Genomic DNA, 27,118 nt, shown 5'->3' on the forward strand with positions numbered 1-27,118 from the left:
AACATTGTTCAAACTTATCAGCAAATAACTTAATCATTGTTGTCAAGAAAACTCTTTCTATTTGGCAAAATCATTCAAATAAAAAAAATCAGGGGCCTACACTACAGTGCTATCAGAGCACAGAGAAATTTCTCGCAGCCTATTCAGTATGAGTAATGCATCCTAGCACAAATCATTACTACCTAAGAAGAAACAAATCAAATCCAAACGCTGAAACTCAACCTAAGATTGAACAAGCAAAGGAAACATTTGCCAGGACAGTGGGGACAAAACAGTAGGGAACCTTTTAATATGGGTGGAAGGAGAGCAGAAATGTCCAGTGTGGAATACATGTTGAGTGAATTGGCTAGAGCTTAGTGGGAAATGATGAACATGATGACCCAATCACAGCAACAAATGACCTAGATGGTTGCCCAATTAATGCAAAACAATAATGGCAATAATGGTAATGCTGGAAACAATGGCACAAATGGGCAAAACTCAGCTAATAACAGGGCTGCTCAACAGCTAACCTTAAGTGGTACAGTCAACTCTAGGTCTCTTATGCCTAGCTTTAATCAAAGAAATAGCACTCCGGTTAAAAATGAACCAACTGATCAAGAATATCATAGGCAGGTTTGGAGGGATTGGAATGGATTTGAAGATGAATTATAGGCTGAAATGACATTTCCAAATTACTTGGCTTTCAAGGAAAGGAATAGGGAGGTGGTAGGCAACATAATCAGGAATTGCATATGAAGGTGGGCAAGTTAAAAATTCCTTACTTTGATGGTTATGGAAAGACTACCACAAGAGCTTGGGTGCAAAAACTTACACATACTTTCAGCTTAACTCTATGGTTGAAGATGAAGCAATAAAAATATGCAAACTTACATTTGGATAATAGTGCACGAATGGTGGTACCATGGGCTGATTACCCCATGTTTAGATTGTCTCTTATAATGAGTTTGTAGAGAGACTAATAGATAGATTTGATAAGGACCCAAAATTGCTCTCCAAGGAGTTAGCATAGCTGAAACAAAGAGGTTCAGTGGATATTTATATTGCATAATTTCAAAGGTTATCAGTGAAGGTCAGAGATATTTTAGAGAGGAGGTTGATTGTATTATTTGTTGATGCGCTATTCGATACTTTGAGAGGTTGGATAAAGGCTCTTAACCCATCCACACTATAGGATGCCATCAAAAGAGCAAGAGACATGGAATCTTCTACCTTCAAGATAAGTTTTCGTCAAAGGGATTCCAAAGTAAAAAAGATAGGGGTAAGAAACACTTCCAAAGAGATTCAAATCGGAATAAGGAGGCGTCTACAAGACTAGATGAAGATCAATTCAATGACCTTTAAAGGAAGAAGTTATCCTTTAGCTGTAAAGAACCATGAGACCCAACTCACAAATGTTCCATCAAGACCAAAGCTAAGCAAATTGAGTGCTAATCAGCTGATGAATCAGCTTCTGAAAAATCAAAACAGAACACTGATCCGGAAGATGAAGAGGAGGATAGCTCTACAAAAGAGTCAAAGGAGCAAGAATGTGGAAGCATACTTGCCCAACTATCTAGCTTTAAAAGGTTGGATCTTTCAGAGTTATGGTAGTATTATGTGGACAATGGATAGTCACTCTTATTGATATAGGTGCCACACAAAGTTTTATTGATGAGGGGGTTGTCACCAGAAGGGGAGTCAAAACAAAAGATTGTGACGCTTTCAAAGTGATGGGAGCTAATGGATTCACCCTCACATATATCAGGAATATTCAAAACTTGAGCATTTAATTGGGTGAGTATGAGATCAAAGATGACTTCTATGTGGTGAGCATCGCAAATACAGATGTAGTCCTTGGTATGCAGTTGCTACATTCAATTGGGGAGTTTTATATTAATTTGCAGACCATGGAGATGAAATTTGAAGCGGGTGGTAAGAAAAATTTACTCAGAGGCATGTCAAATGGTGGGCCATGAATAGTCTCTCTCAAAAGAATGGAGAGACTTATTAGACATGACTATAGAGAGTGGGTAGTGGAATGTATTATTATGCCTACAATTACAAAGCAACAGAAGATGAGTTGCCATCTACATGTGGAAAATTGTGTTGTCTAAGCACAACACTGTCATAGAATTGAGCATACCTCTTCGGAGGCCTCCAGATCGAGGCATTGAGCATGTCATAGAGTTGGAGGAGGTTGTGAAACTGATTATCACCACCCATACAAGCATCCAAAGAGGCACAAAGATGAGATAGAGAAGGCCCAAGGAGTTGTTTGACATGGGACACATTAGGCCAATTAAGAGTCTCTTTGCATCTTCAATGGTGTTGGTGAAGAAGAACGATGGGGCAATGTGAATTTGCATAGACACTCTAAATAAGAAAACAATAAAGAATAGTTATCCTATTTCATGGATAGATGAGCTCATAAATGAGTTGCATGGTACTCATTACTTCTCCAAGATTGATTTAAGATCGGAGGCTATCATCATATCAAAATCCATGAGGGGGATGTAGAGAAGACTGCTTTCCAATGTCACTTTGGACGCTATGAGTTCCTACTTATGCCCTTTGGCTTAACCAATGCACCAGCCATTTTTTAATCTTGCATGAACAGGGTGTTTAACAATCAGCTCCATAAATTTGTTCTAATATTCTTTGATGATATTTTAATATTTAGCAAGAGATGGGAAGAGCACATGAGGCACTTAGGAGAAGTCCTAAGCATCCTTCAAAGAGAGTCCTTATTTGCCAAGGAATCTAAGTGTGAATTTGGATTTGTCTTGGTCACACAACTCCAAGGGTGTGTGTGTGTAGACCTAGAGAAAACTAGGGCAATTGTTGATTGGCCTCTGCCTGCTAATCTTTTACAGCTTAAGTTTTTTTTTTTTGGTTACTGTGGATTCTACAAGAGGTTTGTGAAGGAAATTTCACAGGTAGATGCCCCACTTATTGATTTGACCAAAAAGGAGGCATTTGTTTGTTCTAATGTTGCGCAGCAATGCTTTGATCAATTTAAGAAGATCATGAGTTTGTGCATCAATCTAGCTATTCCCAATTTTATGCAAAAATCAGAAACAAAATCTAATCCAGAAATTCAGCATAGACTAATATTATGGATTGTGGAAATCTTATATTATTAATTCCTACTTTTTTCAAGCCTTTTGAGCTTGAATGTGATGCTTCTCGAGAGGGAATAAGTGCTGATTTGATGCAAGATTAGAATCCTATTACATTTGAGAGCAAAAAGTTGAGGGACGGTGAAAGGAGTTATTCTATATATGATAAGGAGATGTTGGCCATTATGCATGCCTTGGCCAAGTTCAAACCATATCTTGTTGGAGGTATGTTTACTATCAAAATTGACCACAACAAAACCAAGTACTTCCTAAATCAGCAAGACTCGAATGATAAATAGCAAAAATGGAAATAGTGGTTGATGCTTTATCTAGGAGACCACATTTATGCTCTTTAGTGGAAAATTCAGCAGATTGGGATGAGATAATTTCAGCAAAGTATGTTGAGGACTCTTGGGCTTCTAGCATGTGATGTCCCCTATTTGGACGCTGTCATGTTTTCAACAATTATCATAAATTACTTAACGCATTATCAAGTTATTATGCCTTTTACAATTAATTCTACATTTTTATCATTCATAACCTTCTATATTATGATCTAACCTTGTTTCTACCAAGCCCTAAGGGAGGAAGGGTGATTATGTTGCCAAGGTGCTAAGAAACCATACTACAACAAGCTCCCTCAAGGTTTACAGATGCAGACCCTTACCCAATCTCAGGATTATACCCTCAAGGTTTACAGCATCCAGTCCTTACCCCATCTCGGGACTGCCTAATTGGTTTGAATTAGACCGCCTCTCCCTGAGCACAAATCCAGTCCATCCCTCCCATAGGCATTAGCAGGGATACAAAGATTAGATCAAAAATATATGAATTATGATATTCGCTGCTAATACTTCTAACGAAATAATCAGATTTATTTAGGAAAATATATTATTTGTTTTATGTTCTTAATCCTTAGTCTGAGAATTACATCTATCTATAATCAGGAAAAAAAAAACAGTAAATTTATATTGTAACAATAAAGGTAGGCTCAGCGTACCAGACTGCACTTTCAGAATGCTCTATTGAGCAACCAGTACGTATATTCCTTCTGGAAATTAATTCCTCCTTTCCATCTTTGTTGGAATAATAGTGGATTCCATCGTATATTCTCCTGAAGGGTTTGGACATATCAAGGGGGTATGTCTCTTAATAATAATCTGATTTGTTATCCCCCTCCTACCTTTTCATAATGGAACGATTCCCTTGTGTTTGCTATTGGTAACGGATAGTGTAGACACCTATTTCTATTCACTTGATTAAATGAATTTTATATTTGTTTAATTATCATTTATCCAACTATTAATTAAATTCACATTTAATTAATCCTTTCCCTTTGTCCAACTATTAATTAAATTAATATTTAATTAATTCATCCCAACCCTCTTCTCCTATTAATTAGATAAACTATTCAATTTATTTGATTTAATTCACTTAACCAAATTCAGATCATTAATTAAATAAATAAATCATATTTGTTAAATTAAATCCCACCTCTCACATTTAAATAAATTAAAATTTATTTAAAATCTCCAAATCCCATCTCTCACATTTAAATAAATTAATATTTATTTGAAATTCCTAAAATCCCTCACCCACTTGCACTTTCTAGAAAAAGCAAGTTGCAAGTTAACCTTTCTCCTAATCATGTTTAAACCCCTATTATTAGCCTAATCACCCTTTAATGGTTTGCACATTCCTAAACCAAAGGCTAACCCAAAACCCATCAACTCAAACCTTTATTGGCTTCTTTTAAAGTCTTCAAACCTTTAATGGTTTCATTCTAGGGACTTTTCAAGCCTTTAATGTTTTCCCTCAAAGTCTTCAAACCTTTAATGGTTTCATTCTAAAGACTTCTCAAGCCTCTAATGACTTCCTTCAAGTTTTAAAGCATTTAATGTTTTATCCCCCTTTTTCTCATTTAAATAAATTAAGATTTATTTAAATAAAATCCAAAATTCACATTCACATTCACATTTAAATAAATCAATATTTATTTAAATATCTATCCAATTGCAAGTTGCACCAATAAATTGAAATAAATAAATTTTATTCCAATTAAAATCCTAAAATCCCTCCCACTTGTATTCTCCTACAAAACCCACTTGCACACTAACCATCTTCTAGATTCTTCTAATCCCTTCACCCCCTCCTAAACATTTGCACATTCCTTAAGGAGTCACTTCTCAAAAGCATTAAGGCTTTATTTCTTCAACAAGTTAACCCTCAAAGTCTTCATAAACCATTAAAGGCTTAAAACTAACCCAGCCACTTGTGACTCTTGATTAGAGACTTTTTCTCCAATTTAACCATCCCTTTAACCCACATGTCTCTTCAAGCATTCATTGCTTTGACCATGGTTATCCTTTTGTTAATTTTGTGACCTAGATCAGTAATCAGATTTCCAGCATTTAATTGTTTGCTAACATTAAGTAAACCATAATCAAGTAAATGCAAGAATGAAAACAAGAGAGCAAGAGGCCAACACAAATACCCTGGGAAAACCTCCAAGGAGGAAAAACCCAGCACTAAAGACCCACAGGTCAGATTATGTATTCAATCTTAATTGCATCAATACAATACTTAGCTTGACTCTTCAGATCTGCTCCCTTTTATCATATCAAATCTGCCCTTCTAATTACATCAAGTCTGCATCAAGGAATACCAAATGCCTTCCATCTTCTTGAACAAATTCGCCCAATCCTCTTCTATATTTCGCACATTTAGTTGCAGAGCAATTTCGCTGATTGCATGAGAAAATGAATGAGTGATTTGAGTTTTGCATTTGAACTTTATTTATATGAGCTTTTAACCCATATAACTCCAAGTCGGCCTTAATGCATTTTGGCGCCAATTTAATTTATTGTGGAGTGGTTGATATTTAGTGTGGCGTGGTTGATATGGGGCAGGTCATGTTTTAGGGGCACGTTACCCTTTTAGGATAGGACCCAGTCCTATATGGGTTCGGATGTTGCCTTAAGGCAATCCGAACCCTCTTTCCTAGTTATAAACAACACTCCCTCTTAACTAGGGAAGAAGAGAATACATAATCTGAACCTTTAGAGTTCCATCTAGCACACAAGCATAGAATGGATCTAGCACACAAGCATAGAATTACATCTTCCACATATCACACGAGCATAGGATGGTTCTAGCACACAAGCATAGAAAGTGTAATACACAAGTGGGTCTTTACATAATTACAATTTTCCATCTAGCACACAAGCATAGATTGGATACTTCTCATTCTTGCACACAAGCAAAGAATGATCAAAACGCTACAGATAGAGTCACTGAGATTGAAACTCCCTTTCAACCAGGGTTTCATTTTCCACAATACCAAGTTTGTCTCTGAAGTATTCGAACTTCACTCTGGATAAGGGTTTGGTAAGAATATCTGCAACCTGTTCATCTGTGCTAATATACTTTAGTTGAATGGTGCCTCTTTGCACCATATCCCGAATGAAGTGATAATGTGTTTCCACATGTTTGGACCGGTCATGGAACACGGGATTTACTGACATCTTTATACAGCTTTGATTATCACAGTGAATGGTGGTAGGACCACTAGATTGACCAAATAATCCAACCAGAAATTTGCGAAGCCACACTGCTTCTCTAGATGCGACAGATGCTACAGTGCTCAATGCTACCGAAGATTGCTTCCTACATGCCCAAGAGATTACTGCAAAGCCCAAATTGAAACAAATACCCGAAGTACTTTTCCGTTCCACACTTCCTGCCCAATCTGAATCTAAATAGCCTTCCAAGAAGATTGAGGTATTAAGTGAATACTTCAGCCCATAACCAATAGTGCCAAACAGGTATCTTAGAATGTGCTTGGCAGCAACCAGGTGAACAAGTTTAGGCAAGCTCATAAACTAACAGAGGGCATTCACAACATAACAGATATCTGTTTAGTATTGACTAGATACATCAAGGATCTTGTTGGGTCTCAAATCAACAGATTGGATGGGTTCTAAGGAAATGTCAACTCCTATGATCAAACCCTCCAATTGACTTGGCCAACTTATAGAGTGAACCTATTTGGTTACTAACTCTCTCACTTTAGGCTCTGCAGGACCTAGGCGGGTATACCTACTCACTAGTTGTTCCTTCAACTAATATTTTTTATAGCAGATTTAGTGTCTTAATCTGATATCTCCTAGTCTCAAAATGGCATAAGTTTCTCAAACAGATTGATTTCAGATGTGTGTATTGATCTATGTATCTTACAAAGGTATATATGTTACACTTTGGCTAAATTACCTTACTATACCTACTCTACTAATCCTAAAGCTTAAGAGTAAAGGGTAATTGGTATGGTTAAAGGGTTTGTTTACAAATGACCAGTGCCTTTCCTCTTATTTGGGCTACAGAGTCTTATATTTCTTCAGGACTTATTGTGTAAACTTATGAGACAATTTTTAAACCCACCCCTTTTGGCAAGTCTGTCAGTTACTGTTTCTTATGAGCTCTATTTTGATGTTTATATTGTAAACCACTTGAATGAGTTTAACCCTAACTTTAAGAGACCATCCAAGGAAGAATTACAACGAACAATTACAATTCACAAGTAAATCCTTTTGATCCAAATCTACAATATGAAACACAAAACTTTACTGGAACAACACAAATAACCTTATCTCCTTTAGATAATATCACAAGCAACTACCTTCTGGAAATATGTTAACTCTCAACACATATGAGAAAGAAAATGCAACCAGTTATTTTTGATAAAAAGTTTAAAAGTACAAAATTTGCCTCCACTTTTTGTCTCTATTCTTTTTCTTCTTTCTTTACATTTTACATCACACATATATATGTGTTCGAATGGTTTTCATACCCCTTTGGGTGAAAAGACACCCCCCTTTTAAATATAAATAATTCCAAATCCCGAAATTGCCTTAGTTTATGTAATTAATTGTCACTTTACAAGTTGTTTAGGCATATTAGAGGTATTTTAAGGCTATTTTATGGGTATATAATGGATAAATGGTCTTTAAATGATGTAAATACCCCCTTTGGTGCTTCACACTCCATTTTTTATGCCCATTATTGTGTTTATGTTATGGTTTCATATTGTGCAACAAATATTAAATATATTACTTGTACCTATTCAATATATATATGTATATATATATATATATATATATATATATATATATTTAGAATTTTTCTTACTCCTTGTCTTGGAATTTGGAATTCTAAAAATTGCAAATTTTAGGGTTCCAACAGTGGCTCTGTCTGGGGATGGATGCCCCTTGTGGGCATAGCAAGAATTCAGATCTCTGGTAGAGCAGACCATGTGCCTAATTCATTGACCTGTTTTGGTGGCCTCAAGCCCAAAAACTGAACACCAATTCTTTCCTCTATCAAACATCTGATTCTCATCATGAAGTAGTATAAAAACTTTGAAATTAGTGATATCACCTGATTGGTAATTCCTGTCATAAGATGCATTATCCACCCTTATTTTATAAGGATTCTTTATTTCACCTGGATTACCATTATCCCCTATTCCATAGGAAATGATATTTATACTTTTACAAAAGTTTGCTTCTTGTGGCATCCGCATATTCTCCATCTCTATTTTATTGGAATGCTGCATATTATCTAACTGGTACTTCTTTTCACCTTTTATTTTATCTCTATGTGATGTACCTTCCTTTTGTAACTCTCTTATTTTTGTGGTCCTTTTATCACGTGACTTAGTCATATTATTACCCATGTTGTCTTCACACATGTTTGTATTGTCCATACTGTCTGAAATTTTTTCTTCTTCATCATATAAAGGATTTGAGAATACATGAAAATCCTTTACACACATACCATGGCAGTAGGGAATATGATTTTCCTCTATCACTTCATCACATAAGGGGTTTGAAAATATTTGAAAGCCATTTTCAAATTCGCATACCTCCTCTTTATCAATTGTATCATCAAGGTACTCAGGTATGGATTCACTCTCCTCATGACTGGTACAATATTCTTCATCAATGTTAGCAACAATTTCTTCAGGTTCTGACTTGTACTCACAAACATCATCGATTGCTTCTTCATCAGATGGGACTTCCAAAGGGATAACTGATTCTTCTATATGATCATCTTCATTTGCATCTCTTATGTTGATGTTACTCGTCTCACGCAAATCATGTATTTTTTTATTCAATTCTTCAAGAATTGAACATGCTGATTCCAAACTGTCAGACCCACATTCTCTCACGATCAATTCCTCCAGTATAGCTGAATTAAGTTGTGTATTATCAATTTTTCTATAGATTCACCTTCCTTTCTTCTTATGTTGTAGATTGCATTGCCGCAATCATAATCCGATTGAATCTGATTTTGGAATGGATAACCAATTGAAGGGCTAGCGACTGAAGTGTTGTCCTCGATTACACCGTAGAATTCTTCCATGAACCACCACTCAAGTTCTTCCCATGATGAGATACTTTGTGGGGGTAACAAGCTGAATGACTGCTCTGCAACATCCTCCAATGTTAGCACAAACCATTTCATGATCGTTTCTTCTAAGTAGATTCTAAAGGTCTCAATAAACCAATAAAATGATTTTAGATGCCCAATTGGTGATTCCCTTTCATCTCCATGGAACCTCGGCATACAGATCTTCAGCTCACAGGGAAATGCATATGGATACTCAAGGATGTTACTGAAATCCAATGGCTTAAATCTTCCTGGAATATTCCTGTCTCTTTGTGGCTGTGGTTGCCACTGTGCATATTTTTCTAAAGATGCTTCTCCATAAAAATATGGATATTGAAACATACTGAATGCTACTGATCTTTTTCATTTAATTTTCCTTTTTACAGAGTCGCCACCTCTTTCATAGAGGACATAAGTTATTTATTTCTTCTTAGTTCTCTCCCACAGCAGAGTCTTAATAATTCTTCCCCAGCAAAGTCTTAATAATTCTTCCCCAGCAGAGTCGCCAATCTGTTGGGTCTCAAATCAACAGATTGGATGGGTTCTAAGGAAATGCCAACTCCTATGATCAAACCCTCCAATTGACTTGGCCAACTTATAGAGTGAACCTATTTGGTTACTAACTCTCTCACTTTAGGCTCTGCAGGACCTAGGCGGGTATACCTACTCACTAGTTGTTCCTTCAACTAATGCTTTTTATAGCAGATTTAGTGTCTTAATCTGATATCTCCTAGTCTCAGAATGGCATAAGTTTCTCAAACAGATTGATTTCAGATGTGTGTATTGATCTATGTATCTTACAAAGGTATATATGTTACACTTTGGCTAAATTACCTTACTATACCTACTCTACTAATCCTAAAGCTTAAAAGTAAAGGGTAATTGGTATGGTTAAAGGGTTTGTTTACAAATGACCAGTGCCTTTCCTCTTATTTGGGCTACAGAGTCTTATATTTCTTCAGGACTTATTGTGTAAACTTATGAGACAATTTTTAAACCCACCCCTTTTGGTAAGTCTGTCAGTTACTGTTTCTTATGAGCTCTATTTTGATGTTTTATATTGTAAACCGCTTGAATGAGTTTAACCCTAACTTTAAGAGACCATCCAAGGAAGAATTACAACGAACAATTACAATTCACAAGTAAATCCTTTTGATCCAAATCTACAATATGAAACACAAAACTTTACTGGAACAACACAAATAACCTTATCTCCTTTAGATAATATCACAAGCAACTACCTTCTGGAAATATGTTAACTCTCAACACATATGAGAAAGAAAATGCAACCAGTTATTTTTGATAAAAAGTTTAAAAGTACAAAATTTGCCTCCACTTTTTGTCTCTATTCTTTTTCTTCTTTCTTTACATTTTACATCACACATATATATGTGTTTGAATGGTTTTCATACCCCTTTGGGTGAAAAGACACCCCCCTTTTAAATATAAATAATTCCAAATCCCGAAATTGCCTTAGTTTATGTAATTAATTGTCACTTTACAAGTTGTTTAGGCATATTAGAGGTATTTTAAGGCTATTTTATGGGTATATAATGGATAAATGGTCTTTAAATGATGTAAATACCCCCTTTGGTGCTTCACACTCCATTTTTTATGCCCATTATTGTGTTTATGTTATGGTTTCATATTGTGCAACAAATATTAAATATATTACTTGTACCTATTCAATATATATATATGTATATATATATATATATATATATATATTTAGAATTTTTCTTACTCCTTGTATTGGAATTTGGAATTCTAAAAATTGCAAATTTTAGGGTTCCAACAGATCCAATCAACTGCCTGTACTCGGATGGATCTGCAAAATCAGAGTTAGTTGCAAAAACACTTAACTTCTTTAAGTTAGATTCCATAGGAGCAGACATGGGTTTACAGTCCATCATTCTAAATCTTTTCAGAATATCAATAGTGTACTTTCCTTGACTTAGAAAAATTTCATTTGGTTTTTGCCATACTTCTAACCCTGGGAAGTAATGCATTAGACCTAAATCCTTCATTTCAAATTCTGAGGCTAATTCTTTCTTACATCTTATGATTAATTTATTTTCACCAGTGAGAAATAAATCATCCACATACAAAACCAGAATGAGCATATCATCATTATATATCTTCAAGTAAATGTTAGCATCAGCATCATTCTTACGAAATCCTAAGCTTAGTAAGTACTTATCAATTCTTTCATACCAGGCACAAGGGGCCTGTTTGAGCCCATATAAGGCTTTCTTCAACCTGCAAACATGAGAATCTCTTTTATGGATTACATAACCTTCTGGTTGCTCAATATAGACTTCTTCCTCAATGAAACCATTGAGGAAGGTTGTCTTAACGTCCATTTGATGCAGCTCCCAACCTTTGGCTGCAGCAATAGCTATTATGGATCTAATAGAAGTATATCTAGCAACAGGAGCAAAAGTTTCCTCATAATCTATCCCTTCCTTTTGAGAAAAACCATGGGCTACAAATCTAGCTTTATATTTTTCAATACTACCATCAGCATTATGCTTAATTTTAAACAACCATTTAGAAGAAACAACAGACTTACCTTTGGGTCTGGGTACAATGTCCCAGACATCATTCTTGATGATAGACCCATACTCTTCATCCATGGCTGATTTCCAAGCATGATGGGACATAGCTTCTTCGACATTGTGAGGTTCAGGCTCAATGATATTACACATTACAGAAATGTAGTTGGCGTGGTTTTGGGGTCTCTTGCTATCTCTAAAGGTTCCTCTGGGAGCAGCAAATCCTTCAGCATCTTGAATAGTGTTTCTAACCCAAAGTGACCTATTCTTGCAGACCACAATATCCTTAGGTATATCTATAGAGTCCGTGGGTTCTGCTGGATCATCCCGAACTTCCTGATCCGGGAGGTCAGTGGACTCCTTCTGTATCTCAGGGTTAGCATCAACTTTTGAATCTTGATTTTCAATCACCATATCATTATTATCAGATAATGAACCTTTAGATCTTTTGAAAGAAATATCTTCTTCAAAAGTTACATCTCTACTTACCTCAACATACCTTTGACCTGAAATGTAGATCCTGAAGGCTTTGGAAGATTCACTGTATCTCACTAAGATGCCTTTCTTTCCAGAAGGATCTAACTTGGTTCGTTTTTCTTTAGGCACATGAACATACACAGGGCTCCCGAATATCCTTAGGTGGCTAATGTCAGGTTTGATTCTTGTAAAGGCTTCTTCAGGGGTTACATTTTTTTGAGCACGATGAGACATCTATTCTGAAAGTAAACTGTTGTTTTGGATGCCTCCGCCCACAGAACTCCCTCTTAATTCCTGCCTTAATACAGAAATTATAAAAACTACCTGAGGTGTACTCACCTCCATTGTCAGACCTTAAACATTTAATTCGATTTCCAGTAGTGTTTTCAACCAAAGCTTTGAATTCTTTAAATCTGTTTAGGACTTCTTCAGACTCTTTAGATTTAAGAAAGTAAATCCATGTTTTCCTAGAGAAATCATCTATGAAGATAACATAATAAAGGAAGCCGCTAGGAGATGCTACAGACATGGGACCACATAAATTTGAATGAATAAGTTCTAACTTTTCTTTAGCCCTACTATCACTTTTATGAAAAGGGTTCTTTACATTCTTACCCATTGCACAACCTTTACAAGCATCATCATGAGATAAACTAAGTTTAGGCATACCTTTAACCATTTTACCGAGAGTGGGAAGAGCTTGAAACTGTAGATGTCCAAGTCTTCTATGCCATAGCTCGCATGATTCAAGGGCCTCATGGATGAGAGCTTGAATTGGATTAGCTGCAAGCTTATATAAACTATCACATCTATTTCCAATAACACGAGCAGTTTTGAAATTAGATTTCTTAGACCAAGCAAGTACTTTCCCCTCAGAAAATGCTATTTGCAAACCCTTATCTTCTAAGGCAGAAATGGAAATAAGATTTCTTTTAATGCCTGGTACAAAAAGGATATCACAGAGATGTAAGGAAATACCAGAATCTAATTTTAAAGAGGTCGTACCAGAACCTTTTAACGAGTATCGAGCATCATCACCGATTACCACATGAAGGTTGGTATCCTTTTCTATCAGATCTGAAAGATGCTCACGAAAACCTGAGATGTGTCTGGAGGCACCACTGTCAATTATCCAAGTACCACTGTCCGTAGGAACATTGCTTGATAGAGCAGAGATAAGAAGATAGTCCTCATTTTGTTCAGCAACTTCATTTAAATTGACTTCACTTTTCCTTGGGATCATTCTGACAATCTCTGGCATAGTGACCATACTTATCACATCTGAAGCAACGAATGTAGGAGGAATCTCTTGACTTCTTCCTTGGATCATAGAAGGAGGATCTAAAATCTTTGCTTCTCTTTTCTTTCTTCCAATGCCCACCTTTCCTAGATTTAGCTAAGAGAACATGATTATCATCTTTGTGAGAGTTCTTGAGTTTTCCTCTTACCTCAATTCGAGATTCCTCTTCAATGCAATCAGATTGAAGATGCTCAAAGTTGGGACGATTAGCTCTTCTACCAATGCTACGAATGAATGGTTCCCATTCATCAAGTAGACCATTTAATGCAATCATGACAAGATCTTTATCTGAAATTTGGCAATCAAGAGTACTTTGCTTGTCCTTTAGTTCATTGATCTTCATGAAGTAAGCCATGATTGAGTCTTCTTCTTTCATTTTGATGTGAAGAAGTTGTTGCCTTAGAGCAAGAGCCCTGCTGAGGTTGTTGACTTCATACATCCCTTCCAAGTGTTTGATCATTTCCCTAGCAGACGCAAATTTTGATATGACAGTGACAAGATGACTCTTGACAGATTCAATTATGATCTTCCTAGCCTTGAGGGAGTCTTTCTTGAAGTGCTTCAGTTCTTCAACATCTTCAGGAGGGGACAGCCTTTCTTCTTCTACGAATTTTAGCAGATCATTCTCTTCAAGGATCAATAGAATACGGACTTTCCAAGCAGCAAAATCAAGGGCTCCATCAAGTCTATCTTCAGCCCTCAAACCTGACATTTTAATCTGAAAACAAACAGCAACTATATGCAACAAATGATTTACTAAAATCTGAAGTTAGTAACACCTTAGCTCTGATACCATGTTAATTTTGTGACCTAGATCAGTAATCAGATTTCCAGCATTTAATTGTTTGCTAACATTAAATAAACCATAATCAAGTAAATGCAAGAATGAAAATAAGAGAGCAAGAGGCCAACACAAATACCCTGGGAAAACCTCCAAGGAGGAAAAACCCAACACTAAAGACCCACAGGTCAGATTATGTATTCAATCTTAATTGCATCAATACAATACTTAGCTTGACTCTTCAGATCTGCTCCCTTTTATCATATCAGATCTGCCCTTCTAATTACATCAAGTCTGCATCAAGGAATACCAAATGCCTTCTATCTTCTTGAACAAATTCGCCCAATCCTCTTCTATATTTCGCACATTTAGTTGCAGAGCAATTTCGCTGATTGCATGAGAAAATGAATGAGTGATTTGAGTTTTGCATTTGAACTTTATTTATATGAGCTTTTAACCCATATAACTCCAAGTCGGCCTTAATGCATTTTGGCGCCAATTTAATTTATTGTGGCGTGGTAGATATGGGGCAGGTCCTGTTTAGGGGCACATTACCCTTTTAGGATAGGACCCCAGTCCTATATGGGTTCGGATGTTGCCTTAAGGCAATCCGAACCCTCTTCCCTAGTTATAAAAAACACCTTTAACCCTTGCACATCCATTTATCCCTTGGATAAAAGGATTATCCACTAATTCAACCCTAACCAAACCCCCTAGGGTAACCATCATGTCCCCTCAAGTATTTAATGCCCCTTCTCTCTCCTCTCAAGCCTTCTCATGTTGACACTTGTCAACATGTGATTGGGTTGAAAGTATCACATGAATTGAGGATCATACAATCCTAGCCCTTGTTAAGATAACTCAATCTTAACCATCCAATTGCCCATTTCTTCTATAAATAGGTAGGCCTCATTTCTCTCATTATCCATCATCCAAGTTTTATGCATCCAAGTTATTGTCTATCAAGAATCCACATTTGCCTCTCTTTGCAAGCTTAAGCATTTAGGAGCATTTTAGCATTAGCATATATTATATTAGCATAATATCCATATTATAGCATGTTTAGTTTCATTATCATAGCATAGTCTTTACCATAACTAAGCTTTCATTATCATATCATAAATCTTAGTTGCATTTGCATATAGATCTTTTATCAACTCATCCCTCATTCTTTAGGTTGTCATTCTAAAGGATCAAGTGCTCAATGATCTGAGAGCAACCTTAATTTAAAGGATCCTTGGAGATAGAGTACAATGGAACGGTTTGAGGAGATGGCTTATTTAACTTGTTTTCTTTGATAGATCTTTTCATATAATGTTTCATTGGTATGCTTGTTATGTTTGCTCTTAATTGACATCTGACCATCTTTCAGGTATACAGATAGTTACCTGATTTTGACGGTAGTGAACAATTACAAATACTAACGGTAATGACTAGTCATATAATATTTGACGGTAATGACTTAGTCATAAATAATATGATTTAACATTAATAATATATGCAAAAAGTAATATAAAAACAATATTAATTGATTAAGTATTAATGAAGGGATATTACATAGCATCATTGAGGGTACTACAGAAGATGACAGGTATATTGTAATTAATGAGTTTATCATTTACAAAGGTAGAATTTATTTGGTACCAACTTCACAATTTAAGATGAAGCTATGAGATCATTTCATGATACTCCTATGGCTTGTTACCTAGGTTTTTTCAAGACATATAGGCAGATCCAAGAAAAGTTAACATGGAAAGAACTTAAGAACAAAGTCTTAAGTATATTCAAGATTGTTCACAAGGTTACCCAAGGTGCAAGGAAAGAATTGCATCTATGTTGTACTCAATAGACTAACCAAATTTGCCCATTTGTTTGCCATTTCAGCAGTGTTTACAGCAGCACAAATGGCAGATTTGTTTTTCAGAAAAATATTCAAGTTGTATGGGTTACCTAGGAACATAATCAGCGACAAGAACAGCATGTTCTTTAGCTTGTTTCGGCAGGAACTTTTCAAATGGAGTGGGACAGAGCTCACACCTAGTACCAGCTATCACCCACAGACAGATGGGCAGACTGGAATTATTAACAAGTGGGTGGAAGGGTATCTCCGTAGTTACATTTCAAAGTAGCAGAAGGCATGGGGAAGATGGTTACATCTTGATGAGTAATTTTACAATTCTGCATACCACATGTCAATTAAGATGTCACCATTCATGGGTCTATATGGTTACGAACCCCCTAGCTTAATATGGTGCCAAAGCCCAAAATCAGCAAAAATTATATGCAGATTAGCATCACATTGAGCAAACATTTGAGGTTGGTGACAAGGTTTTTCTAAGAATGCCACTCCAAGAAGAGTGGGTCAGAAGAGTTAGATCCATGGTTTTATGGCTCATTCAAGATCTCCAAGAGGATTTGAGAAGTAGTTTATGAGTTAGAGCTACCGGCAAGTAGCAAGGTGCACAATATTTTTCATGTATCTCACCTCAAAGGCATTGGGACATAATGTAGTTCCCTCTTCTAAGTGTGCCACCATTGGACGAGGAAGGGAGTCTTATTCTTATTCCAAAGGCTATTATTGATATCAGCATGTGTACTCTTAGGAGTAGGGCAATCAAATAGTACTTATTGACGTGGAAGAACTTGTTGGTTGAGGATGCTACCTTGGAGAGTGAGGAGATATTGTAGCATCTAGAGTTCGAAATTTCTTGGGGACAAGCAATTCTAGGGAGGGAGGAATGCGATCTCCCCTTTCTAAGCCTAGCAGTTGGTGACCGTTAGCCTATCTCTCAAGTTCCCATAGGTTAATGTGGTTGGTTAGGGAACTCCTTGGTTCTTCGAGCCATTGCAATTTTGTTACTTTGGCTTTTCTATTGTTGGCTTTGAGCTTAACTTTCAATATGTTTCACGGTGATGCGTTCAAAAGCGTTTTCAGCCACCCAGTTTGAGCTACAAGTTTATTGGAGCCCACAGCTATTCATAGTAAGTTAGCATTTTGGCTTCAGTCATATCTCCTCATCTTCAATAACACCCTAACACATTCAGTTTTGGCATCCGATGCTCCATTAGTGATTCCATAATTTAAAGGGGTCATTTTAATTAAATGCTTAAAGTTATGATATTTTATTATAAAGTTCACTTAAGCATTTAAGTATTAAATAAAGTAACTAATGCCTTGGAATGTGCCCCCATGTTTTTGAAAATGATGAAATATTTATTTTATCAAACTATAGTCTCATGTTTGGGTGTTGAAGATTGGGGAAATATATAAGGCCATTTTAGAGATCTTTCTCATTATGTGTGAAAATTTGGAGAAGAATATGCTGCTGGTTTTCTTCCAAAATTTCATGAAGAGGAAACCCTTCATGGAGAATATCATCTGTGGAGGTAAAAGATCCTTACTGGGTGATTGTTGATAGTCTCACACAAAGGCTATTTTGATGCTTCAAATGTGATGTTTTAATTCAAGGGTTTGATTTGGTTTTTAGAGTTAAAATGATCTTTATTGTTTTTTATTGCAAGTAATTTCTTCTGAGTTGGAGATAGTTTAAAATGGCATGATTGCAAGGACGTTCTGTTACATATTATAATCATATTCAAGTAGATTGACTTACAATGGCGATTAAGCATTTAAATGCACAATAAAATTGCCCATGAAAAGCATGTATTTGGTTGCATATTTTATGATTCTTTCATGAAATCTTTATAAAGTAAATCACAGGGCATTTATAGGGTCATGTTCTGCATTACAAATGATCTATCCATACATACAAATTAAAAAGTAATTGGAATCTCAAGAGTATCCAAGGGACAATGCTCACAATTATTCATTATCAGATGTGTTAAGCAGAAGCAAATTATAACATCAATTGATGAATAAGATAATGCATAATTTAACTGAACTGTAAATGAATAGAGAGCAAAATATTGTAAAAATATGCAAGTGCACAGAGTACATAATAGAAATATAGATCGTGATTATAATATCAATTGCAATATGAAAGGAGTAAATGATGCCACAATTTGATGTGGGCAAATTTTATGTGGCAAATGCTAAAGGATACCAGCAGGCTACTTGTATCTTTAACCTTATGCTGGTGCCTCAAGGGATACGATTGAGTTCACTAAACACATGAGTGACCTGAATATGTGATGATATGATGCCGGCTCATACGTTGACACCTTCACTCAGAGAGATGTCTATGAAATATTCTCATTGAATTAGTCTAGAAAATGATTATGTACAAAGACCTCTGCTTTGTTCAGTCATACTCTGCAATTAGATATTGTGCACAGATGACAAAGAAACCGTGGAGAAGATGAATGTAATGACCCCTTCTCAAACCTGATCCTTTCTGCAACCGTTGGTCTCTTTCTAGGAAGCTCGGAGGCCAGTCGGAGGGTAAAATTAGGGTTTCCTATTTTTGAGGAGGTCTTTTTGGATGGGTTCATCGTCGGCTTTTTCTGATGGTTCAGAGGGCTTCGCAACGATGTCTTCATCTCAGTTTTTGGAGCAGTTTTCAGAATTTACTATTTTTAGTAAGTTCTATTTTTGGCAGGGCTCGCGTGGCATCGGGCAATCTCTATATCCTGTTCAGTCAACTCCAGGAGCATGGTCAGGTTCTAGCTTCAGATTTTGGAGTTGTGTGGTCAAGTAACTTTATTTTAATTAAATAATCATTATAATTATAAAGTTGCTTATCCCCCCTTGGCCTAGTCCAACAACTTAAAAACATCACTTAAAAGGGGGACTTTATGGGTGGCGCCCTCATGGAAGATTTATTTAATATTTTATCCTTGGCCAAAGTCAAAACATGGCGAAAACTTACCAAGGTGATATTTTTATATTATTTCATTTGACTTTTTGGCTAGGTGTGATGGCGCCATGTTGAGGAGGGGATTAGGGTTTGCCTTGGAAATCGAATTAGGGTTTTGAGGAGGCAAGTGAAGCTATTTATTGGAGTCTTGGGAGGATTGAAGGGATCTTTTGGCAGAATTTGTATTTGGGCAGCCGTCTGGCTCTGGACATGCTTCAAGGAATGGAAGCCTTCTAGCATAGGCATCTCTTCTTGCTTGAAAAATAGCAACTAGGGTGATTATATTCTCTATGTAATTGCATTTAGCCGTAGTTTATCATCAGAGTTTTCATTGTAATCATTTAGGCTTATAGTTCATTCAGTTTTCTGCATCTAGAATTCCCGCGACTAATTTCATGTTTTGTTCACAACCAGAAAATACAAAAAAATTGCATTGTGGGTATTAGTTCTTTGCATTTGCCTCACCTAGGCGTTGCACTTCCTAGGGTTTCAGCAAGTTTGGTTCATGCATTTATTTTTAATGACAAATCGTATTTTGCAGCCAGCCGTACCATTTTAAATGCATTGGAAATCGTGCCATTTTTCATTGTGAGGGTTTTGCAGTGTTGTTTGAGTCTTTCGCAAGTTTCCACGTCACCAAGGCATTTTGCAATTAGTTTCCGGAGGAAAGAAGATTGTACGAGGACGAAATGAGCTGTTGGCAGTGATCCATGGGTTCGCGGCTGAATGTGCAGATTTATGTTGAATCAGAAACTCTCTTCTAAAAGGGGAGTTGTGAAAGAATTTCTTTGATTGTACTCTGACCAGTAGTACTGGCAGTCTTGAACTGTGATCTTGATTGTAATTGTCAAGCTAACCAAACTTATCTTATCTACCTCCATCCTATGGTAGCTCCTCTCCCTGTTGGGATTGAAAGCACATCCTGGATGTCGAGTGTCTTTTCAGTTTCTGCAATCAATTAAATTCAAGCATTTAAGTTTCACTCCGTCATATGGTAGCCCCTATCCGTCTGGAGTGGGTAGCACATACTTGGCGTTGAGTTCCTTCCAGTTCTAGATTTCAGGGACCCTCTGACCAATGCTCGCCATCCCGGCGCCATACTGGTTAGAGTTCTTTGCATAAGCAACTAAGACCCTCTGACCAATGCTCGCCATCCCGGCGCCATACTGGTTAGAGTTCTTTTCATAAGCAACTAAGATCCTCTGACCAATGCTCATCCACACGGTGCCATTCTGGTTAGAGTTGCTTCAGCAAATCAAATACTTTTTTCTCAGAACTAATTGATCACTCATATAGTTGTTGTAATTAAGTTGATCAAAAATTTCAAAAAATTGGCTAGGGATATTTCAATGAAGCAACACATATGATGTTAAAATGAATGTGAAACGGTTTGCCTTATACCTGCAATGTAAAGTATAATGATCAAAGGGGTACATGGAAAGCTTGTTAGTGAAGGGTGCTACAAAGAGATCATATGCAAAAATGATTTTGATCATACGAGTCATGCTGCCACATGAATCAAAAAGTGTCATAAAGCAATGAAGAAAGTTATAAGCCTAATAATTCAAGTTTCAACACTAAAGAAGTATATGGTATTCCATATTGCTAGACAGGTTCAATTTGATACAACATATTGTAACTTAGGCTTAAGTCTCCATCCCTATTTAAAATACGTGGATGTATTTCAATCAGAGTTCCCAGACTCACCGCGAGTCAGGCGAGTTTGCCGAGTTGGCGAGTCGAGCCAAGCTCAGCAAGTTTTTGTTGACTCGGGACTCGGACTCGGTGAGTTTTGTTGACTCGGGACTCAGACTCGGCGAGTTTTGAGCATAACTCGCCTGCCTCGCGAGTCAGGTGAGTTATGGTAAGTATAAGTGGCATTTCCTTATGTCTTTTCTCTTTCTTATACTTTAAGTTATATTCCATATATATTGTCAGGATGTTTGAGAGTGGTTTCGGACCTCCATGAGTTATAATGCAAAACCTAGTTTTTGGAGGATCCTTCAAATTTCCAGACAGTCAAATTTCAGGCCATTTCAGGATCAGGATGACATTCCAAACTTTTAAGGTGAGTTCACTTTGACCTTGATGTAAGGGACGAGACCTAGGAGGACACTATGCATTCAACCAAGGTTTGATTTAGCAACTTGAAGCGTGACCGGATAGTACACAAAAACCCTAGGAATGATCTAAATGACCTAACCTCCTTCACTCCACCTTGAGGAGATCCACCTGACTTGATGACCTTTGAGAAACTCAATCCCTTCAATGCAAAGGCTAAGACACTAAAAGGACCAACAACAAAACTAAAAGAGCTAACCCTAGAAAGCAAAAAGTGGGGGTCTTCATTTGCAATGGGGTGATGTGTGAGTACCTCACAACAGGGATGTTTCTTAAAATTTTGAAAAAAGGGAGTGAGTTGGGTACATCTCCTACCTGTCCCCACATCCCAAAAAATCCCCCCATGGGGCACAAGGTTATTTTTGGCAAGGGACATGTCTCTGAGGAGCATATTCTCAAACCCTTCTGGCCTCACAATTCCCCCTTCCATCCAACATATATATAGCCCAAAAACTAAGAGGTCCAAGAAAGACCAAGGTCAACTATAGTCCCAAGGTAAAACCTAAGTTCAACAAGCACACTATTTAATGCTACCATATACAAGCACTCCTTACAATTTCCAAGTGAAGATGTTCATGATGTCTCATGTTGGTGCTCCCAGAATTTCAATTTGGCCAAAGAAAATACTAAACAGAAGACCCAAACAAGTAGATACTCTACCAGCATGCCTTTCATGGCATAACAAGCTAGCACACATTATAATTGGGCTTTATTCAATAATGGGTGCATGAAACAAGTTTTAAATCGTTAAAAATCTCTTAATTTCAAGGGTTTTTTAATTTTGTCGAGTCATTGCTGAGTCATAGCCGAGTCATTGCCGAGTCACGAGTCGAGTCGGCCTTGCCGAGTCTGAGCCTGGGAACTATGATTTCAATATCTTGGACCTTCTTGAACCTACGCTTGAAGTTTTGACCTTCCTTCATGATGATCCTAGCCTTTTCTATGCATATGCCATGCTTGGTAGAGCTTAAAATGTTCTACTAAAAATGGTTTCTCCACCTCTTTAAAATAAATTTCTGCTCTATGTTCTTTCATTTATTTTGACCTCCCTGTCTTCATTGTGTGAGGTTACCCACAAGAAAAAGGAACATTATAGACCCTAATGTTTTACTTTGGCTCCAAACAATTCTTAGAGGACTCAGGCACCTTTCGGAGTTCTTTTGGAAGGAATACAGTCAAAACCTTCTGCTGCCATAAATTCTTTGCTAATTTTTTGGAGATGCCCCCAATGTAAAGAAGAAATGCTAAAGGCCAATATTTCAATTCTTTAGATTGATATTGACGTAAGAACCCCTCTCTGCTTGTTGGAAAGCCCTAGCAATCTGTCTCCTTGAGTAACCATTATTTCCGAAAATCTTCAATAAACGTTGCTTCTCTTGCTCCAAGTGATCCTCATCAGATGACCAAGAGGGTTTAGCTTTCAAGGTCCTAGAAACATCCTCCTTCTGCATCTGGTTGTAGTGCAAAAAGGTGTGAGATTGTATTTGTTAATTAATTGAATGGGTTTGTCATCATTCCTTATAAGAGCTTTACAAATGAGAAAGCTAGCTAGAATTTATTCAACTTTAAAGGATGGTTATCTTTGATCCTATTTGGCAAAGAATGTTCTTAATGGTAGGGTTGAATGGACCCCGTCACCTTGCATCCTCATGGGCGAGAAGAATGGTATCTAATTGAAGATGTCAAATATGAATGATAGGTACACATGCATGAATGATGGATATACATACAAAGAGAACAATGTGCACAATGTTATACCCTTGATTGTTGAACACTTGGAGGAATCAATATGAAAAACTTAACATATAAAAGGTTTTGGTAAGGGTGACCCTTTTGATCACATCCTGGCCAAGAAACTTAAATGAATAGCAGTATTTGACCCCTTCCATTATGAGTAGACAATATGAGTCATTCTTAGTTAAAGTGATATCCATTAAAAATAAATGGATATCACTTTAACTAAGAATCTACAAGTTCATTACAGGAGAAAATGCATATTTGTACAAGGCTAGAATTACTGCAGATATCAACTCAAGTGATCTAGTTTCTGGCACACTTAAGCTTCTGAAATCTTTCCTTTTCTTTTGTAGCTTTGGTTATGCCTCCTAGAGGTCAAATGATTTCCCTCTATCAATAATAGGAACGAAATATTCAGGACCATCATTTTGAACTTTGCATACAAAGAAATACAGGCTTATCTCTTCAGCGCATTTGAGAACAATTCTGCAATTTCAATGCACATAGCATGGAGATACTAACCTCTTCCTAGACCAAGAAGGTTTTAGACACCTTAAAAACTGCTTGGCTACAAAAACAGCTTCTCTACATTCTCTGTTAAGAAGGCCCAGCTAAAAGATTCTTAGCATTCTACTTGATTGGCTTGTTTGTTACTTATCTTTCATTTAGAGTGCATATGGTTGCAGTCTTGGATGAATTCCACAATTTACCTTAAGTAATTTCTGATCAACAGCTAGCACATTTGTTCTTCTAGCTCTGCATTTCCAAGACTTCTAGTACAGTTTCTCAAGAGTAAGTTCTTTGGTTGCTGACGTCAATTTTTTTTTCTGGTTGAATCTGCTGATCCAAGCAAGACAGTTAAGTTTGTTTCAGGCTGAATTGCACAATCTAGTAACTCATATTTTAGTGATATTCTAATCACACTTAGTGCTGAACAGGTCATGTGGAGTGCCAAGGGAATGCCTAAACTTTGTGTGCTTAAAGCAGTAATAAAGATTCTGGCACTATACTCTTTTGTTAACAAAAATAAACAGCATAGGCAAAGGTAAAGGTCATTTTCTAGATCATGGCCTGACCAGAACGTTTGGAACTTTTTCTTCATCTTATATGTAATGTTCCAATTTTGTACTCCTCGAGTTTCCACATTCCTGGTATCATGCATTCCATTCTAGGGGACACCAGAGCTATAAAGTGAATAAAAACCACCTTTTTTTAAATATAGGCATAATTAATAAAGTATAGTGAAGACAAAATACTTCTAACAAAGGTGTGTGAGTTGTTTTCACCAACAGTTTGGATCACATTCCATGAATCATCATTAGAATGAAGAAATAAATGAATGAATGAATGGAAGATTTTAATAACATCCACTAGACCAAAGCAGCCTATGGGACCCAAGAGCAGCACACGACCCCCTAGCAGAAAAGCCTTATAAAATTTGTAATCCCCTTTCGAGATCAGATCTTCTGCAGTGAATTTTGATGATGAAGTTTGCAGTTTTGTCCAACCTTGCCTCCTAAAACAAAGTACTTAAATTATCAACTTACAGGGTGCCTTCATAGCTGGCACAGATGTCTCTATATGCTGAGCACTCCATGAAAGAAAGTGAAATAGATTCCAAAACAGACTTAATAAGAAAAAGGAGAAGGAGGAAGTAGGAGCCGAAAATGAGAGATCAAGGAGAGGAAATCTAAGCACACTAAAAAGCCAAAATTAAAAAGAAAATAAAATAAATTTGATTCGTTCTTCTTGGTCTGTCGATTTCTCCTTTTCTTTATTAAGCCTAGTTCTACAATTTATCTCATTTTCCTTCTATATTCTGATGATGGATTATAAAATATGATAAAAATCACTAAAATTTGACCAAAACATCTGTTTTCATTTTCAAGACTGTACAAATATCATATCTTTAATTAGTAGGTCACTTACCAAAACTAATTTACAATATCAGCGGCTTAAATCAATCTTTCGGTGAACTATATGTGTGTTCAAGACTGAAAACGTTGATCTAAACTAAATTCACAGTTATTTTTAGAAACCTTACTCATTGTGTGTGTATTCGCTAGCCATACGAAAGAAAAACTAAATATTGAAAGTGAGGCGGAGAAATGTTCACCTCCAAGCAAGCCTGCATAGGCAATTGTAAGTTTTTGAGACATAGACCAAGCCATCTACTTACGCTCTTCTTTTTCTCGGGTATTTATTCTTCTCCTCCTACTTCTCCGCTTCCTCCGCCACCGCCGCCAAATTTATTTCCTCCTCCTCCTCCCCCTCTGCTACTTCAAGTGAAATCTTTCTGCCCCTCACTGACTGCGCACACGATAACTTGTCGATCTTCTGATGTGAAAAGAGATCGATTAGTAAGACCAGCTGCTATGAGCCCTTGAAGACACGGTCAAGAACGTGCAAAGGAAGACAAATTGTGGGAATCTGGTGACATCTGCGACCATTTGAAATAAAACCGAAGGCGTGGAGCAATTGACTAGGGAAGAGCGAGAACGCTGCCAACGTCCCCTTGGTCTAGGTAAGCTATTTGTTACTGATGTTGTAAGAGTCAGACGGTGTGACAGTAATAAAATTTAAACATTATGAATGTGTTTGTAAGATACTCCAAACACATTTCACCTCTAAGAATATCGGTTTTGTTCTTTTCTCTTCCATTTAGATTCTAGAAAACTTTTGCAAGTTTCTCCAAATGAAAGAGAGTTTTTAAGTTGAATGGCACATAAAGTATTCACTAGGTATAAAGCTTCGAAATTAGGTTGGGATTGTGTTCGAACAAATTTAGTTAAAAGGAAATCTCTTAAATTTTGACTCTTAGTCAAAGGAGAGTTAAGTTGTTTGCTTGATATCCATCATGTGTAAGTCTAGTGAAGTGGAGGTTGGTCTTTATTCAATTCGCAAATGAACCTAGTTATATGAGTTGAGTCTAGTAGTTATATGAGTTGAGTCTAGAATTAAAGCATGTCCTTCAAAATATCTAATTGTTGATGGCTTCTACTAGCATGCTCTTGTCATATTGCTTACCTCGTGGAGTAGAGCAAGTGGTAGAGTAACATGGAACCCATGATTGTGGGGGCAAGGTAAAGTGTAGAGAGGCACGACCTTGATTGAGAAGCAAAAGAGGTGGGGAGGAATGACAAGTCCTTGGTACGCCAATCATCAAGCCTAGTTTAGATCCTCTTGTTACTTGTGCATATGTTGTGACTTTCATAGTGTTGGCATCAAGAACCTCGGAAACCCATTGCACTCAATTGTATTTCCCAAAATGTAACAAGAACCTTTGGAGAAGGTTGGCTCCTTATATGAGTGTAGTTTGTTTGTCTAAATTAAACCAATCTACTTTATTAGTATAGTTTGCTTTCGTGCTAATCTAGTTAACACTAATCATGATGAGGAAATGAGTTAAGAGGAGGATAGAGTTTAGAGAAATAGAATAAAGAATAGGCAATGTGTCAAAAGAGTAAATCAATTTAGTTTCATTTTCAAAGTTTAAGCTGCATCCATCTTGCATGTATTATGTATTAGGGTTGATTTGCCCTACATCCAAAATTGAACTAACAAATAGAATGCACGTATAAGTAGTGAAATATAACAATGTTTGTGAGTCCATTAATTAAAGACACTTCTATATTAAAACCATGAGTAGAAGTAATAAACTAAAAGCTTCAAGTCTAAGGATTCCCTTTGAGGTGAGGTGTTAAGCAACATAAAATTAAAGATAGAGTATAACCTAACGAACTAAAAATACTTGTAACATGGGAGATATCCATATATACTAT

At 36.6% G+C, this 27,118-nt stretch overlaps 1 protein-coding gene across 1 annotated transcript in view; it reads right to left on the minus strand.

The window, feature by feature from the left end:
- LOC131065224 (protein FATTY ACID EXPORT 7) overlaps positions 1-25,918 on the minus strand; it is a 69,531-nt gene extending 43,613 nt beyond the window's left edge. The window contains exon 1 of the mRNA XM_057999673.2: positions 25,453-25,918. Coding sequence (XP_057855656.1) covers positions 25,453-25,507 — 55 coding nt within the window. The 5' untranslated portion in view covers positions 25,508-25,918. The remainder of the gene's footprint in view (positions 1-25,452) is intronic.
- Between the last annotated feature and the right edge of the window lie 1,200 nt (positions 25,919-27,118).

Source organism: Cryptomeria japonica, chromosome 2 (assembly GCF_030272615.1).
Source record: "Cryptomeria japonica chromosome 2, Sugi_1.0, whole genome shotgun sequence".
In the NCBI taxonomy this organism is placed as follows: domain Eukaryota; kingdom Viridiplantae; phylum Streptophyta; class Pinopsida; order Cupressales; family Cupressaceae; genus Cryptomeria; species Cryptomeria japonica.